The sequence below is a fragment of the Mesoplodon bidens genome, assembly GCF_964165515.1.
Source record: "Mesoplodon bidens genome assembly, chromosome: 15".
In the NCBI taxonomy this organism is placed as follows: domain Eukaryota; kingdom Metazoa; phylum Chordata; class Mammalia; order Artiodactyla; family Ziphiidae; genus Mesoplodon; species Mesoplodon bidens.
In genome coordinates this window covers 27,228,471-27,245,892 of record NC_138171.1, presented here as the reverse complement: position 1 = coordinate 27,245,892, position 17,422 = coordinate 27,228,471, and the positions used below count along the sequence as shown (strand labels likewise).

The following is a 17,422-nucleotide window of genomic DNA, read 5'->3' as shown; positions in this document are numbered from 1 at the left end:
GGGCTGGCCTCTAGCCAGAGGCCTCTAGAGGACACTGGGATTGAGGGTAGGGACTTTGGCCAGGCCAGAGGTGGGGAGGGGGTCCTGGTCTTTGTTTCTTTATCCCAAGCAGCCTGAATCCCTAATTAGTCAGAAGTGGCCCCTAAGCGGCTCTTGGAGGGTGGGGATCAATGGAAGGGGAGCCCAGGTCCAGGAGGAGGGAGAGACAGGAAATGATCAATTCTGAGGCCACAAACATCAAAATGAAGGCAATCTAGTCTCTCTTTCTGGGGAAAAGGGTCAGAAAATTTTCCAGCTCCCTGGCAGGAAAGCATCCTCAGTGAGGCTAAGGGGGCAGGGGGTTCCACCAATCAGGCAGGGCACTGCAGCCCCCAGTCACAATCCCCCCAAACCTGTCAGCTTCCACGGGGCAGATTCTGGGGAAATTTTGTGGGTTTTGAGGCCGGGAGAACTGAGGTGGTGTCGGGGAAGGCGGCTTTCACAGAAGCATGGTAAATTATAGAAAACTAAATGAGGGGACCAGGTCTAGGCCCAACCCTGTGATGTGTGGGTGGCCGTGGGCTGCATGTAGTGGTTCTCCTGGTGGCGACGGTGGCTGGACGGAGGGCTGTGGTGAGGGCAGGATGGCGGTGGGCGGGTGAGTGGGTGGTCAGTGTCTGGTCATTTCCGACTGAAGAGTGAGCCCAGCAGAACCACGCCAGCCACAGTCATGCCCGTCAGGAGCCAGCGGTTGAAGCGCTCCTGGCCCTTCCGGCTCTCGGCTGCTGCATTGTTCCCGTAGAGTTCCACGAAAGTGTCCTGCAGGGAGACAGAAGAGAAGGGAACATGCTGTTCGAGTCCTCAACAGTAATGTGGCTGGGACAAAGGGGGACCATCTGCATGCGATGGCCTTGGTGAAATGAAAAACTGTAGCCGTCCATGCCCACTCTGGGCCAGATAAAGGGTTAAGGGCTGCCCTTCTTCCTGACCCTCAGCTGGGGACAGCCAACCCATTTTATTGCTGAGAAAATAGGTGCAGAGTGGGGAAAGAGTTTTGTCCAAGGTCAGACAGCTAGGAAGTAGTACTTCAGAACCTGAGCTGGGAAAGAGATGGGCAGGGGCAGGGAACTGACAGGAGGTCAGGGGGCTGGAGCAGGGTGGAGAGGAGAAGGGAGATGAGCGTGCAGGGGTGAGTGAGAGCTGGACCACGTGTGGTCTGGAAGCCTCGGAGGAGCCTGGAGTTGAGCCCAAGGGTGGTGCAGGACCACCAGGCCGCAGCCTTTCCACTGCTGCAACAGAGGGAGGGAGGGAGAGAAAAGAGCCAGGGCTAAATTCCCAGAGTGATTCAGGAGCAGGGCAGATCTGGAGGGAGCCTCTGACCAGGGCAGGCTGATGGGTGGGCAGGGCAGGGCAGAGTAGAGCGGGTAACAACAATGCAGGCCTGGGATGGGGTCTATGAGGTCCTGTCCCCCACCCCAGGGGGTGTGACCCTGGGCCCAGGAGGAGGTGAGCAATAGCCCTCTCCCTGAAGCCAGTCAGGAGGGAAGCATGTGATACAGGGAAGGAGGGGCAGTGGGTTAAATGACCAGGCCTGGGGTTGAGTCAGCCTGTGGCACAGGGAGAGGGGAGCTTGGAGCACCCTTTAATGAGTGTGCTTCGCACCCTATCTGTCCTTTAATCCTCTCAGCAATGCTGTCTCTCCCCACTGACAGACCAGGAAGCCTGGCCTCTGAGCACTGAGGGACTTGATCAGGTCACCCAACTCTGTGGTGGAACCAGAATCCAAACCTGGTGCCTGGTGCCTAGAAGTCAGTGTGCTTTGTGTGCCTAGGGAGGGAACAGACCACTGGCTGGTTCCAGAGACTGTGTTCTTGCCTCTCCACCAAGAACTCACATCGTGGGCCCACACCTCTACCTGGGCCGACTGGTGGCTGAGTCACCAGGCGGCTCCCTCAGACAGCGCCTGCCATTTCTGGTTGGCCCCAGGTCCCACCCGGCCAGTTTGCTCACTGTGATATCTGCTGGGCCCTACTTCTAGTCTTGATGACATCCCCTTAACTCCACGCCAAGAAGATTTTTTAAAACATAGGTCAGATCGTGGCACACCAACAGCTTTCCCTTGCACTTAGAAAGTCAGAGTCATGTCTGTTCATGTCCCTGGTACCTAGCAGAGGGCCACGCGCACTGAGCTGCCACCTTGGCTCAAAGAATCCGTAACATTTATTAAACCATTAGGGAGGTAGCAGTGATGCATGAGCCAGAGCCCTTCCAGAAAGCTCACCATCTACTGGGGAAAAGGCGTTGGGAGGGGAAGGCAGGCAGGTGGGGAAAACCCTACCATTCAGACCATGTCACTCCACCATCTCGAGCTCTCCAAGGCTCCACATCACACACGGAATCAAGTCCTCACCACGGCCAGCGAGGTCAGATAGGACTTGGCCCCTCCCCACTGCACACTGCATTCTAGTGGCACTGGCCTCCCTGCTGTTCCTTGAACATCCGCTGAGCTCGGGACCTGCTGCCCTTGCTGCCTGGAGCACTTGACCCCAGGCTCCCTCATTTCACTCCTAACTCTGCTCAGATGTGATCTCCTCAGAGATGCCTTCCCTGGCCACCCTGTCTAAAATGGTACCCACCACCCTGATCTCTCTCTACCTATCCCCTTACCTGGCTTTATTTTCCTTCTCAGCACTTTTCAGAAGCAGAGCCTACCCTTGGTCTTTGTTTTGATTTGTCTCCTGCAGTAGTCATGGCCCGATGAGGCAGAGAGCCTGTCTTGTTTCTATATACCCAGAACCGTGTATGGCACATAGTTGGTGCTCAATAAATACATGAGTAGAACAAAGGTCTTACATGTCTTCTAAGTGCCAGACATTGTCATCCCACTTCACCTTCATCAGAATCCCCAGATGTAGCGATCTGAGCCCCATTTCACAGGTGAAACAACTGAGGTTTAGAGTCGGAAAGACCTTGCCTGGGGTCACCCAGCTAACAGGTGGCGGAGCTAGGATCAAAACCCAGGACTGCCTGGCCCCAACCCAAGTGCTGCTACAGCAGGACACTTCCCTATGTGGGGGGCTGCAGTGGAGGTGGAGCCCTGGGTCTGGGGAGAGAAGGGCAGGGGCAGTGGCAGCAGCCAGCGTCCCTACTCTTTGGCCTTCATCCTGGTTAGCCTCCATGGGTGTTGGCAGACCAGAAAATTCTTACAGGAATTAAAATTTTTCTGGTCTCAAGTGAAGTAGGGCCAGGTGAAGTCACAAAAAAGATTGATCTGTGATGAGGGAGACTCCCGGGCTGTGGGGAGCATGGGAGAGGGAGGCCATGGCCAGAAGGCTCTGGGTTATCCCAAGGGGCCAAATGCCCCACAAGAAACCAGGGACGTTGGGTTGCAGCCAAAGTGGGAGAGGCCTGGCTCCCTCGATGGGAACTTTCCTGAAGTAGAGGGCTGGCAGCCACAGGAAAATTTCGGCTCTGAGGCTGAGCTGGAGTAAACAGGCCCTGCTGCAAGGCACAAAGCACTCACTGTCCAGGAACAGTTATTCTAGGGTGGCGGAAACATTCTCCTGTCAGTGCCACAGAGACAAGGCTCTGATCTGCCCAGCCCCACCCCCACCCCATGCATTCGCGGCTGGACAACCTTCATCTCCATTTCAGAAGCTCCTTCTCCTAGGGAGGGGGGAGAGAGGATTCTGGGAATTGCTTTTGCAGAGAGAGCAAGAGCAAAACGGGGCGTGCTGTTCCAGGGCGGGTGCCGGGGAGGCAGTGGTGTGGGTATATTTAGCCCACGGTTCACACGACACACTTGGAAACAAACACAGCCATTTTCTCAGCGGGCGCCTGCTCTGGATAAATAAACAGGATTGCGGAGCTGCCCTGGTCTGGAAAAGCAGAGATAAGCCCCCACTGCTGCGAGCCAGAGCTGGCGTGGTGGACAGGGGGTCAGACGTAAGAGTGGGCTGTAGGGAGGTCTCTGATGTCACAGAGGCTTTCAGGAGACCCATCCTCAGCGTGGGTTAGGGCAAAAGTGGGGCAAGTTTCTCTTTGTAACTATGACCACTACCATGGGATCCATGTGGGGTTTTCAGGACCACTGGGGACAGGCAGTGGCTAATGACCTCCATGGGAGAACCGTGGACTCCTAGGCTGGCAGACCCCCAACTCAACAAGGCCAACCCATTTGCGCACTCTACGGTTTCAAATAGCCTGTTTGTGGTAGAGCTTGGACTCAACCCTCTAGCATCGGGGCCCTTCAGAGTGGCGAGACAAGAACCAGGGTCCCCAGGAGAAGCTAAGGCGGGGGCCACTTTCAAGGTCCTCCCTCCAACAGACCTGGCCACATGCGTGGAATGGCCCAGCCCCACACTCTGGAGCGTTTCATGCCCCTGTGCCTTTGCCAGCATTGTCCTTTAACTGGTCACCCTCTCCACACCTCCCTTCCTCAGTCAGCCAACCCTACTCAGCTTACACGACTCCACTTTGGAGTCCTGTCTTCCGAGAAGACTTCCCTATTTATCCCTCTTCAACTCCACGAGGAATGTCTCCTTTGTGCTCCCAGAGTTTTTGGACCTTAGTTCACACCGTTAACTACTGAGTGCCTACCATGCTCCAGGCCCAGTACTGGAGACACAGCAGTGAACAAGACAAATAAGGTCCCCACTTTCACGGAGCTTACATTCTAGTCCATGCATTCTCCATTGGTGGGGGGCGGGGGGCATAGCACAGAAAGAGATCACAGTACAGCTGTGGTATTCAAAGTCATGGCAGGGCAATTAGGACAAACATGTCTAAAAGGACTCCTTCGTGGGAAGTGGTGAAGAGAGAAAAAGGTTGAGAAACACTGTCCTAGTGGGAAGCAGAGAGAATAAGAAGCAAGACAATTTCAGACATGATGAGGTTTTGAAGACAGTAAGTCCTGGGCAGGTGATAAAGAATACCAGGGGACTGATGTAGGTGGAGTGGCCAGAAAAGGCCTCTCTGGGGAAGCGAGGTTTAAACTGAGACCTGAATGACTAGGTGGCAGTGGCCAAGGGAGGACTAAAAATCTCGGGTGAAAAGGAGCATGTTCCACCAGAAGCAACAAGTGCAAAGGCCCTGAGGCGGGAAGGAGAGGCAGGGGCGTCCCTAGGTTGAGGCCCTCTGTATGTCGGTCTCGCCCATCAGTCTGGGGGCTCAGTGCAGGCAGGGACCAAGGACCCGTGTCTGAAGCCAGGGGTCCATCCAGACAGGCACAGACTGGCTTCAGCTAGATCTCTGCCCAGAGACAGCCAACTGCACAATGCAGGTTATCCTGCAGCCCCCCGCAACCCTGGAGAAGTCAGGAGAAAGGCTGGCACAGCAGTGCCCCTGGGGCAGTGGCCCAAGTGCCAGTGGACCACCCACCCTGCCAGGGGCTGGAGTGCAGTTCCTGCTTGAATCCGGTCAGTCCTCCACTCCCCACCCTTCTCCTCTCTCACCTCCCACGTCTCCATGCTTCTTCCTAGCAGTGTGACTTTGAGCAGGTTACTTCGATTCTCCAGCCCGTAGTGTCCTCACTTTTTAAATAACAATAAAATATCTGTTATTATGGCAGCTGACCTTTATCACACAGCTGAATGTTTTACCTGTGCCAGGGATTGAGCTAAAGCGCTTTACTCCAAGGAGGCCATACTCCCTGCACAATCAAAATCACATTCACTTGAGTGACTGCACAATCACATTCACTTGAGTGATTGTTTTTTGTCCTGTCTCCCCCACTAGACTGCGTGTAGTTTTTGTCACTTCTACCTCAAGAACCTGGTGCTGTACCTGGAACATAGCAGGTGCCGCTCTAAATGAACCTATTTGAGATGAACAAATGAATGACTACTTTCAGTTAATCCTCAGAACATTTATCAGGGCCTCATTCTACAGACGTGAAGATGGAGGCTTCAGCGTTTCCCCACAAGCTCTATCTAGGAAGTGGTAGGACTGGGATTTGTCTGAGTTCTGGCCTCCTGCTCATTCTGATGTCCAATCCTGCCATCTTGGGTCCCTGCTGTCTCCACCCACAGAGAACTAGCCTCTTCAGTGGCGGCAGCAGTGGCTGACTTTTCCCGAGCACTTATCTTGCAAAACACTCTTCTTGGCCCTTTCTGTGGATTAGTTTATTTAACTGTCTCTACGCTCTGTCGGCCAGTGGGTACTACTATTAACCCAGCATACAGCTGATGGACCCGAGGCCCACAGATGATTTGTGACTTGCCCAAGGTCACACAGTGACCTGGTGACATGGCTGGGTTGCCTGCACCAACAATCTGGCTCCAGTGCCTTTGCTCCTATCCTCTACACAGCACTCTGCTCACTTTCAAAAGGATAATTCGCCTCAAGGCCCCATCATGGGCCAGGTGCATGCACTTCTGTTACTGAAGGAGGTCCTCACTCTAAGCCCAGGTAAGCCGAGGCTCAGAGATACTGAGAGATCTGTCCCAAGTGGATAAGTAGAGAGGCCAGTTCATATTCTGGGCCAGGCCTATAGCCCTGAGTCCCTCTAGGAGGAAGAAGGTGGCCTGAGGCCACCAGCTGAATGAATGAGTTCTGGCCCCTAGCCAGCTGAGGGGAACTGGGTGCCACAGGAAAAGGATGTGACGAAGGCCAGGAGAGAAAGTGAAACCCTTCCGTCCTGCCTTCAGTGGAGAACAAGCACCTCTGCCAGACGGGCCCTTCCTTCCTTTAGGGTGACTCTGGAGGGCCCAGGCCCACTGCTTCCTTCCTGCTTGGTTATTTCAGGAAAGAGGTAGGTGGAGAAGAGGAAGGGGCTCCTAGCAGCCCAGGGAAAGTGCCAGGAACAGCAAGACTGTACCTTACCCGGCCTTACCACAGCCCTGCATGGGCAGGCCGGGAGTCGCTTTCTGCTCCTGGCCTCAGTTTCCCTGGGGCAGAGGTTGATAAATGCCGGCTAAATAGACAAATGAGGCCTTGCTAGGAGATCCCAAGGAGATGGCAGGAAGGTGGGTGGTGGGGCAAACGAAGAGGTCTTATCACTCTCTTGGCAGGGAGCAGCAGGCGGAGACTCGGAAGAAGTGAGGTTTGTGGTTGGAATCCACTTCCCTTGGCTTTCTTGGGGGAGCTGTTGGCCTCAGCAATGTGAGAGGAACACCGCCTCTCTCCTCTACCCTGGGGAACACGGGCCTGGATGTGGGCAACTCAGAGAGGCGGCTCAGTGGGGCAGGGCAAAGAGATGGGCCAGATTGCTGGGCCGACACCTCAGTCTAGCCAGCCCAGCTGTGGGCGGCACAGCAGGCCGCTCTACTTCTGAGCCTTAGTTTCTCCTGCTTTGACCTCACAAGGCAGTGATGGTGAGACCAGGGGATGAAAGCACTTGGTAAAGCAAGGTGACCTTGGTGTTACTCGCTGAGGAGGGTGGCATGCGGGGCCCAAGCCATCTGGGCTGTAGGTAATGTTTGGAGCATCCTCACAGCAAACTTCATGTTAATCTTTCTCTAAGTCTGCCCCGTCAGCTGCCAGCCTCTCCTCCCCCGCCTCCTCCCCCACCATTAGTTCTAAGAAGCTAAGCCTGACAGATGTGCTTACTTCTCAGAAAAGGAAGTGGTTGTGCCAGGAGGAGATAACACCTCCGCTGGGGAATTGAGAAAGCTATCGCGCCCAGCAGCGCGAGCGTGGGCTCTCCACCTCCTCAGCTCAGAAGTGGAGTGCTAGTCTTGGAGGCAGAGAGAGATAATTCAGAAAAGCATTTACTGGGGGCACAGATGCTCATTTTGGGGCTCTTGACCACCTTCCCAGGGAGTGATGGCTGCTCTTTACTGAGCACCTACCATGCACCAGGCATGGTGCTAAGAGCTTCGTCATGTATGCAAATTCACTTAATCCTCATAATAACCCCATGAAGTAAGTGCTATCATTACTCTCCAAGTTACAGATGAGGAAACAGGCATGGAGAGGTCAAGTGACCTCCCAAGGCCATACAGTAATAAATCGCAGAGTAGGGATTTGATATTCAGGCAGTCTGGCTCCAGAGCCCAAATGCTTAATGGCTCCTGGGCAGCTGCTACCTGCTCATAAGCATTCATTCCCTAGCAGTCTGAGAACTCCCCTCATCTCAATCCTCTCTCATCTCATCCTTGGTAAGCAACTCCCTATTCTTTCATGAGTATGGCCACAGCCTTTCATTCCTCTCCCAGTGTCCAGGGTGAGAAGGACCAAGGCTCACCCTTGAAACAGAGTCAGAGACTCAAAAGTGACCTTACAAGATACCCATCCAACCTTCCATGTGATGCTCAAGCTCACCCCTAACTCATCCTCACTTCCCAGATGAGGTTCAGAAAGGTGGAGTACAAATCTACAGATTCAGTGCAGTCTCTATCAAAATACTAATGGCATTTTTTTCACAGAACAAAACAAATAATTATAAAATTGGTATGGAAACAAAAAAGACCCCCAATAGCCAAAACAATCTTGAGAAAGAAGAACAAAGCTGGAGGTATCATGCTCCCTGATTTCAAACTATACTACAAAGCTACAGTAATCAAAACAGTATGGTACCAACACAGAAACAGACACATAGACCAATGGAACAGAACAGAGAGACCAGAAATGAACCCACACTTATATGGGCAGTTAATCTACGACAAAGGAGGCAAGAAGATACAACAGGGAAAGACAGCCTCTGCAACAAATGCCGCTGGGAAAACTGGACAACTACATACAAAAGAATCAAACTGGATGATTTTCTCACACCATGCACAAAAATAAATTCAAAATGGATTAAAGACTTAAATGTAAGACCTGAAACCATAAAACTCTTAGAAAAAAACATAGGTGGTATGTTCTTTGATTTGTAATGTTTTATGGATATGTCCCCTGAGGCAAGGGAAACAAAAGCAGAAATAAACAAATGGGAGTACATTAAACTAAAAAGCTTTCGCATGGTGAAAGAAACTATCAACAAAACTAAAAGGCCACCTATTGAATGGGAGATGATATCTGCAAATGATATAGCCGATAATCAGTTAATATCCAAAATATACAAAGAATTCATACAACTCAGAAAAACAAATAACCAGATTACAAAATGGGCAGAGGATCTGAATAGACATTTTTCCAAGGAAGACATACAGATGGCCAACAGACACATGAAGAGATGCTCAACACCACAAAACATTGGGAAATGCAAACCAAAACCACAATGAGACATCACTTCACACCTGTCAGAATGGCTATTATTGAAAAGGCAACAAATAACAAGTGTTGGTGGGGACGTGGAGAAAAGGGAACCCTCATGCACTGCTGGTGGGAATGTAAACTGGTGCAGCCACTATGGAAAACAGTATGGAGATTCCTTAGAAAATTAAAACTAGAACTACCATATGATCCAGCAATACCACTCCCTGCATATTTATCTGAAGAAAACAAAAACACTAATTAGAAAAGATATATGCACCCCTATGTTCACCGAAGCATTATTTGCAATAGCCAAGATATGGAAGCAACCAAAGTGCCCATCAACAGATGAATGGATAAAGAAAATGATACACACACACACACACACACACACACACACACACAACGGAATATTAGCCATAAAAAAGAATGAAATCTTGCCATTTGTGACAACATGGAGGGACCTAGAGGGTATTATGCTTAGTGAAATAAGTCAGACAGAAAGGCAAATTCTATATGATTTCACTTATATGTGGAATCTCAATCAAAACAAAACAAATGAACAAACATATCAAAACATAAATAGAGTTATAGATACAGAGAACAAACAGGTGTCTGACAGAGGGGAGGGGGCTAGGGGGAGGAAAGAAATAGGTGAGGGAGATTAAGAGATATAAATTTCCAGTTGCAAAATAAATGAGTCTCGGGTATGAAATGTACAGTGTGGGGAATATAGTCAATAACTATGTAGTATCTTTGTATGGTGACTTATCTTAACTAGACTTACTGTGGTGATCAGTTTGAATTGTATAGAAATACCTAATCACTTCATTGTATAGCAGGAACTAATATAGTGTTGTAGGTCAATTGTACTTAAAAAACAAACAAACTCATAGAAAAAGAGATCAGATTTGTGGTTACCAGAGGCAGGGGGCGGGGGTCGTGAGGGGAGGGGAAAGGAAGAAGGTGGTCAAAAGGTACAAACTTCCAATTATAAGATAAATTAGTACTAGGGATGTAATGTACAACATGATAAATGTAATTAACACTGCTGTATGTTATATATTAAAGTTTTTAAGGGAATAAATCCTAAGAGTTCTCATCATAAGAAAAACAATTTTTTTTCTATTTGATTTTGTACCTATACGAGATGACATGTTCACTAAACTTACTGTGGTAAGCACTTTATGATGTATGTAAATCAAATCTTTATGCTATAAACCTTTTAAACTTATACAGTACTGTATGTCAAATATATTTCAATAAAACTGAAAGGAAGGGCTTCCCTGGTGGCGCAGTGGTTGAGAGTCTGCCTGCTGATGCAGGAGACACGGGTTCGTGTCCCGGTCTGGGAAGGTCCCACATGCCGCGGAGCGGCTGGGCCCGTGAGCCATGGCTGCTGAGCCTGTGCGTACGGGCTCCACAACGGGAGAAGCCACGACAGTGAGAGGCCCACGTACCGCAAAAAAAAAAAAAAAAAAAAAAAAAAAAAACTGAAAGGAAAAAAACAAAAAGAAAGGTGGAACATCCAGATCACATAGTAGGTCTGTTTCACTCCAGATGGTCCATACTCATGGAGTATCTCCAGGGCATTCTCTGCTTACACACTTGTGAGCAGGGGCTCCCTCCCTCCTGTGTGGAGCATTTCATCTTTGGACAGCTCTTTTGGAAAACTTTTCCCTTTGATCGGCTCTCCTGGAAAACTTTTGCCTCTTTCCCTCTACCTCCCGCCATGGCTGGGCCTTAGTTCTGGTTCTCTCTCCTCTGCTGCTCTCCTCCAACTCTGTCCCAAGGGCTACCCAAGAAGGCAACATGAGCTGGCAGAGGAAGCTATGCCAGCCTTGCCGAAGGCCCTGGACCAGGTCCTGCTGCTCTCTGAGTATCAGCTTCCTCATTTGTAAAATGGCAGTGCTATCCGGATGAGGCCAAGGCTGGTGACAAATTAACTTCTTTTTCTCCACCAAACTGGGCTGCCAGAGCAAAGAATAGGCAGGTACTCAAAAAGTCTTGGAATTAGATATTAGATAGACTAAGATATTTAGCTTTGGACCTCATCTATAACATGGGGATTAAAAATGTACTTATTTTACAAGAACATTGTGAAACTTCAACAGTAATACATATAAAGGGCTTAGAACTATACGTGACACATAGTAGACTTTAAGTAAATGTTAGCTATTATACTGCTCTTATTATTAGACCAAGGCTCAGCCTGAGTCTTAGAGCTTTCTCCATGGTCTGCAGGGTTTCCTTAGCTTTGTCGAGGGCCAGGCTGCTTATTCCTCACATGCCATGTTCTATTCGGCCTCAGGACCTTTGCTCATGTTGGTCCCTATGCCGAACTCTCTCCTGCTTATCTCTTAGGTCTTAACCTACAGGCCACTTCCTCAAGGAGGCCTCCTGCTCTCCCCTTCCAAGTCTCCTTTGGCTCTCTCACCAGTTTGCTGAGCTGCTCATTTCTGACCATGAGCTCTGTCCCCCAGGCCTAGCCCAGTGCTGGGCCCAGAGAAGGTGCTGATGAGTACGGCTGACTGGTGGGAAGGGAAGAAGGCCAGTTCCCTCTCTCTTCATCCCCACCCACATTGCCTGGCAAAACTAGGAGGAGGCCCCAAGACATCAGGTGATTGGGCAGGGTACCTGGGGCTCCCCAGACACCAAGTTCTCCCAGGCTCATGAGAAAGTTCTGGAAAAGGCAACTTCTGCATTGTGTTGAGGCAACAGGTAGGAGGGACTAGGGCAGCAATCTACAAAAGGAACAGGGGCTTGGTCTCTGGGGTCAACCCCCTCCCTAAAACTCTGCTTCTTTCTGGGGTCTGTGCCTCTAAATACTCCATGGTCCAAAGCAGCCACTCCCTCCTCCTTTCTGCCCAGAGCCGCCCCCATTCCCTCATCTGGTGCTGATCAATGCTGCATGCTGTGAGAAAAAGAGCAACGGGCTGAGTATCAGCAGGTGTGGGTTTTGTGTCCCAACTCTGTCACTGGCTTGCTTGGGGTGAGTCCATTCCGCTGTCTGGGATGCTGGGAAAGCCTGGGACTTTCCTCATCTGTAAAATGAAGGGGATCATCTCAAAGGGCTCTTACCAGTGCTGCAGCATGAGGAGGATGAAAATAATTCACACACAGGCAAATAAGTGACTACCTGTGTTCTCTCTCAGGGGTATCCAAAAGACCCAATAATTTAGTGCGGAAGGTGAGAGGCAACATTCTGGAGTAGAAGAACTTGTTGCCTCCACTTTAAAGCCTGCTGGGCCTTGCCCTCAACCCTGCAGATTCCAGGGGAAAAGGGCAATGGGCACGCCTTTGACCAGGGCCAGCTCCTCAGAGGGCCAGAACTTGCCAGGCTGTGCCCCAGTGGCCTCAACCTCCTCACCCCAGCACCGCCTCCAACTAGTCCAGACAAGTCCCGGGTATTTTCAGCCACCTTTATCTGATGGGAAATGTTTGGAATTCCACAGCAGAAGGCAACGGCTCTGGAGGATTTGGGGACGGGAGCAAATCCCTGCAGCCCCCACCACATACGAATGGTCACACACACACCCTTGTAACCAAAACCTCAGAGCTGAAGGCTCCCTCAGGGTGCATCTCCTTCATTCTGGTTCCTTCTAGTCTCCCCGTTTCATCTTCACCCCAGTCCACCAGCCCCCTCAAGGTACAGAACAGCAAGATGCCTGAGATGGTGCCAGGAGAGCTGAAGTACTCTTGTAGCCGTGACGCTGAGGAGGGGCCACCTGGAGGTGTGCTGTTCACGGTCAGTGCCCACAGCACCAACAAACTGCAGAAGGTCACCACCACCATCACCAGACAAGCCCAGAAGCAACTCACTGTCCCACCTGATGTGGCATGACCTGTGGTTCACAGAGATGTCTAGTTCAATTCCCACCCTAAACAGATGGAAAACTGAGACCTAACCAGGTGAAGGGACTCCCCCGCAAGGCCTCTTGAGCCCTGGAGCACAAAAGTGCGGGTTCCAACCCCAGCTCTGTGACTGCCTACTTGTGGGACCTGGGGCAAGACTTTACCTTTCCAAGCCCAGGGGCCTGTCTACAAAGTGAGAACACTGTCCTTACATCACAGGCTTAGCAGCAAGAATTAAATGGTCCATGGAAGGTGCTCAATAAATGTTAGCTGTTTTTTTTTATAGCTAAAAATGAATGGCCCCATTTGTGCTTCTCATGTGGTAATCTCATTATTTATAGCTACAAACAAACCCAAAAAAACAACAAAAAAAACAACCCCAAAACAGCTCATACTGACTCAGCCTCTGCTTGAATTCTCAAAATCTTCCAGGCAGGTGTTGTCCCCATTTTACCAACGAGGAAACTAAGGCTCAGAGAGGTGAGGAGACTTTGCCTGAGATCTCTGGTTACCAAGTGAGGGTGTCTGACTCCACAGCTCGTTAAATCTGCCAGCGCAATAGGACAGATGCAGAAGGATGTGACTAAGCTCTTCCTTCCTTCCCCTTTCACCCACCCACTGCCCACTACTTACTGAGGATCTTGGGCCTTGCATCAGAGATGACTTTGAGGACAGGGCAGAGGCATATCTCTTGGTTCCCCCCGGGTGCCTTGCGGGTGGGAAGGACAGAGGTATGCAGATGGCTGCTCTGTGCTTCCCCACTGCCCCCCAACTCAGCCCCTGCAAGGCCAGTCATTGCAGAGTCCCTCCCTCCACCTAGTCATTATCTTGGAAACAAAAGCCATGCCAAAAAGCTTTGGTGGAGTTGTTAGCTGAGTTTTTAAAGACAGACCATGACCCCTTTCTGGGCTGACCTGTGGGGTTGTAGGAGGATTCCCTGCTTAACTCTGGACACTCATTCATTACATAAATCTATATTAAGAGCTCACTAAATGCCAGGCACCACGTTAAGTGCTGGGGATAAAGCAGTGACTAAATTAGAAGAAAATTCCTACCTGCATAAGTTTATCATTTAATGGGAAGAGACAGGCAACAAACAAATGTCAGATGGCGATAAGTGCTAAAGAGAAAACTAAATGAGAGAAAGGGGTTAGCGAGAAACATGGAAGATGGCAGAATTAAAACCCTGGTCAGGGAAAGCTTCTTTAGGAGGTGACATCTGATCAGAGCCCTGAATGAAATGAGGAACCGCACTGCAAGGATCTGAGGAAAGGCAGAGGGAAGAGCAAGTGCCAGGCCCTGAGGCAGGAACACACCTGGGGTGCTCCAGGAACAGGAAAGACGTCAGCGTGGCTGAAGCTGAGTGAATGAGGGGAGAATGATAGCGTGGGGTCTGGCAGTAGCCAAGGGCCAGATTGTGCAGGGCCTGTAAGACCATTTAAAGACTTGAGCCTGTCCTTTGAGTGACATGGGAACAATGCAGGGTTCTGAGCAGGGGAGGGACATGATCTGACTTTGATTTTACCAGACCCCCTCTGGTTGCTGGGTGGAGATCTCCAGGGGTAAGGGTGGAAGCAAGAGGTCTGGTGAGGAGCTGATGCAGTCATCTGGGAAAAATATGAGGATGGCCTAACCAGGATGGTGCCAGGGAAGCTGGAGAGAAGCAGTCAGATTCAGAATTTATTTTTAAAAGTAGAGCTGAGGGGCTTCCCTGGTGGCGCAGTGGTTGAGAGTCCGCCTGCCGATGCAGGGGACACGGGTTCATGCCCCGGTCCGGGAGGATCCCACACGCCGTGGAGCGGCTGGGCCCATGAACCATGGCCGCTGAGCCTGCGCGTCCGGAGCCTGTGCTCCGCAACGGGAGAGGCCACAACAGTGAGAGGCCCACATACAGCCAAAAAAAAAAAAAAAAAAAAAAAAAAGTAGAGCTGAGGACTTCCCTGGTGGCTCAGTGGTTAAGAATCCGTCTGCCAATGCAGGGGACACAGGTTCGAGCCCTGGTCCGGGAAGATCCCACATGCCGCGGAGCAACTAAGCCCGTGCGCCACAACTACTGAAGCCCGCACGCCTAGAGCCCGTGCTCCGCAACAAGAGAAGCCACCTCAATGAGAAGCCTGCGCAACACAACGAAGAGTAGCCCCTGCTCACCACAACTAGAGAAAGCCTGCGTGCAGCAACGAAGACCCAACACAGCCAAAATTAAATAAATAAATAATTTTTTTAAAAAAAAGTAGAGCTGAAAGGATTTGCTAATGGATTGGATGTGGACTATGGGAGTTGCTTTCTTCTCTGGCCTTGTTTCTCATCTACAAAAGGCAGGGGATTTCTTTCCAGCTTGATAACTATGGGAACCCTATGGCATGAAGAAAGAGACAAAACCATTCCTGCTATCAAAGCCATTTGCTCACCTGACCTCCTGGCATGTGCAGGATCATGGCGTAGCCAGGCCCAGGGTAGGGGTGGGGATAGCTTGATTTCTATGGGGAGGAAAGGGGCATTAGAGCTGTGCTGTGTGTGTCCAGGGCCTGCTAGGCAGAAAATGCTCAGTGAGTGAGTGAGTGAATGAGGCAATGTTAGGAGGCCAGGATGCGTGCAAGAACTTTCCAAGTCCTTCCAAATTAACAACAGGTAAGCCTAGCCTAAGGGATTCCTCTCCTGGCATTCCTTCTGCATCCATTACATTCTAGGCTGAGTGTCAAGTTCCCATTCTTCATGAATGGGAGACTTAGAGGTCTGAAATCACCAAAGCACAATTTTAGAACCGGAAGGAAGCACAGACACATCTGGCCCACTCTATCCACAATTTTAGCCGTCACTGTTTTGGCCTTATCCATGTGTCATGATTATTATTAACATTTTTCTATCAATTGACTCACTTTTTAAACGCTTAAATGTATTGAAAATCCTTAACCCATCCCCCAATTTGTTCTTTCTGCATCTTTCCCCCTTTTACTGAATGGTAGCAGCTTCATCCATCCAGGTACTGAAGCCTGGAACACCTTGGAGTCAAGATCCTTAAGTCCGCTCTAGCTCTGATCTGTCAGCAAATTCCTCTGCATACATACTCAGAATTTATCCAAAATCCCACCACTTCTCACCACCCCCACTGTCCAAGCCAACATCATCTTCTGCCTGTATTGTTATAACAACCTCCTTACTGGTCTCCCAGCTTCTTACTTCCCTATCTGGTCCCTCACACAGCAGCCAGAAGGGTCCTTCTAAAAGCAGTTGGGGGACTTCCCCTGGTGGTCCGGTGGTTAAGACTCCATGCTCCCAGTGCAGGGGGCACAGGTTCAATCCCTGGTTGGGGAACTAGGATCCCACGTGCCACACAGCGTGACCAAAAAATAAAAATTAAAAAAAAATTAGGGCTTCCCTGGTGGCACAGTGGTTAAGAATCCATAAGCCAGTACAGGGGACACGGGTTTAAGCCCTGGTCCGGGAAGATCCCACAGGCCGCAGAGCAACTAAGCCCGTGCACCACAACTACTGAGCCTGTGATCTAGAGCCTGCAAGCCACAACTACTGAGCCCAGGTACCACAGCTACTGAAGCCCACGTGCCTAGAGCCCGTGCTCCACAACAAGAGAAGCCACCACAATGAGAAGCCCGTGCACCGCAAGGAAGAGTAGCCCCCGCTCACTGCAACTAGAGAAAGTCCGCACGCAGCAACAAAGACCCAACACAGCCATAAATAAATAAATAAATAATTTAAAAATAAATAAAAGCAGTTGGACCCGAGCCTGTCTGGTCAAACCACTCCCCCACCTTCCCATCTCACCCAGAGGAAGAGCCACAGTGTCTCACCACGGCTCACACAAACCTCTGTCTTCTACCATTCTGCCACTCTGTTCTAGCCACCGTGGTCTCCTCTGCTCTTCCTCAAACATGCCAAAAACACCCTTCTCACCTTGGGGTCTCTGTACCTGTACCCTCTGTCTACAATGTCCTTACCACAGACTGTTATATGGTTTACTCCTTCAGGTCATGCAGATCTCTCCTCACATGGCTCCTCCTCAGAGAAGTCTTTCCCAATCACTCTTTATTAAAACAAACAAATACCAAAAGATACCTAGCCACCCTCCACCCCCACCATCATTCCCTGTCTTTTTTTTTTTTTTTTTTGCAGTACGTGGGCCTCTCACCGCTGTGGCCCCTCCCGTTGCGGAGCACAGGCTCCGGACGCGCAGGCTCAGCGGCCACGGCCCACGGGCCCAGCCGCTCCGCGGCATGTGGGATCCCCCCGGACCGGGGCACGAACCTGTGTCCCCTGCATCAGCAGGCAGACTCCCAACCACTGTGTCACCAGGGAAGCCCTCCCTGTCTTTTTAGAATGTAAACTCCATGAAGGCAGATATCCCCAGTAGCTAGAACGGTGCTTGGCACAGAGCAGACACTCAGTAAGTATTTATTAAATGAATAAATGGAATGAAAAGGCAACTTATATTATTATG

At 50.5% G+C, this 17,422-nt stretch overlaps 1 protein-coding gene across 5 annotated transcripts in view; it reads right to left on the bottom strand.

Moving 5' to 3' along the window:
- Positions 1–243: 243 nt before the first annotated feature.
- The window catches only part of BCL2L1 (BCL2 like 1), a 50,341-nt gene continuing 33,162 nt past the window's right edge, over positions 244–17,422 (bottom strand). For all 5 annotated transcript variants that reach the window (XM_081255608.1, XM_081255609.1, XM_081255611.1 and 2 more), the window contains exon 3: positions 244–798. In XM_081255608.1, the coding sequence (XP_081111734.1) occupies positions 661–798 (138 nt within the window). In that variant the 3' untranslated portion in view covers positions 244–660. The remainder of the gene's footprint in view (positions 799–17,422) is intronic.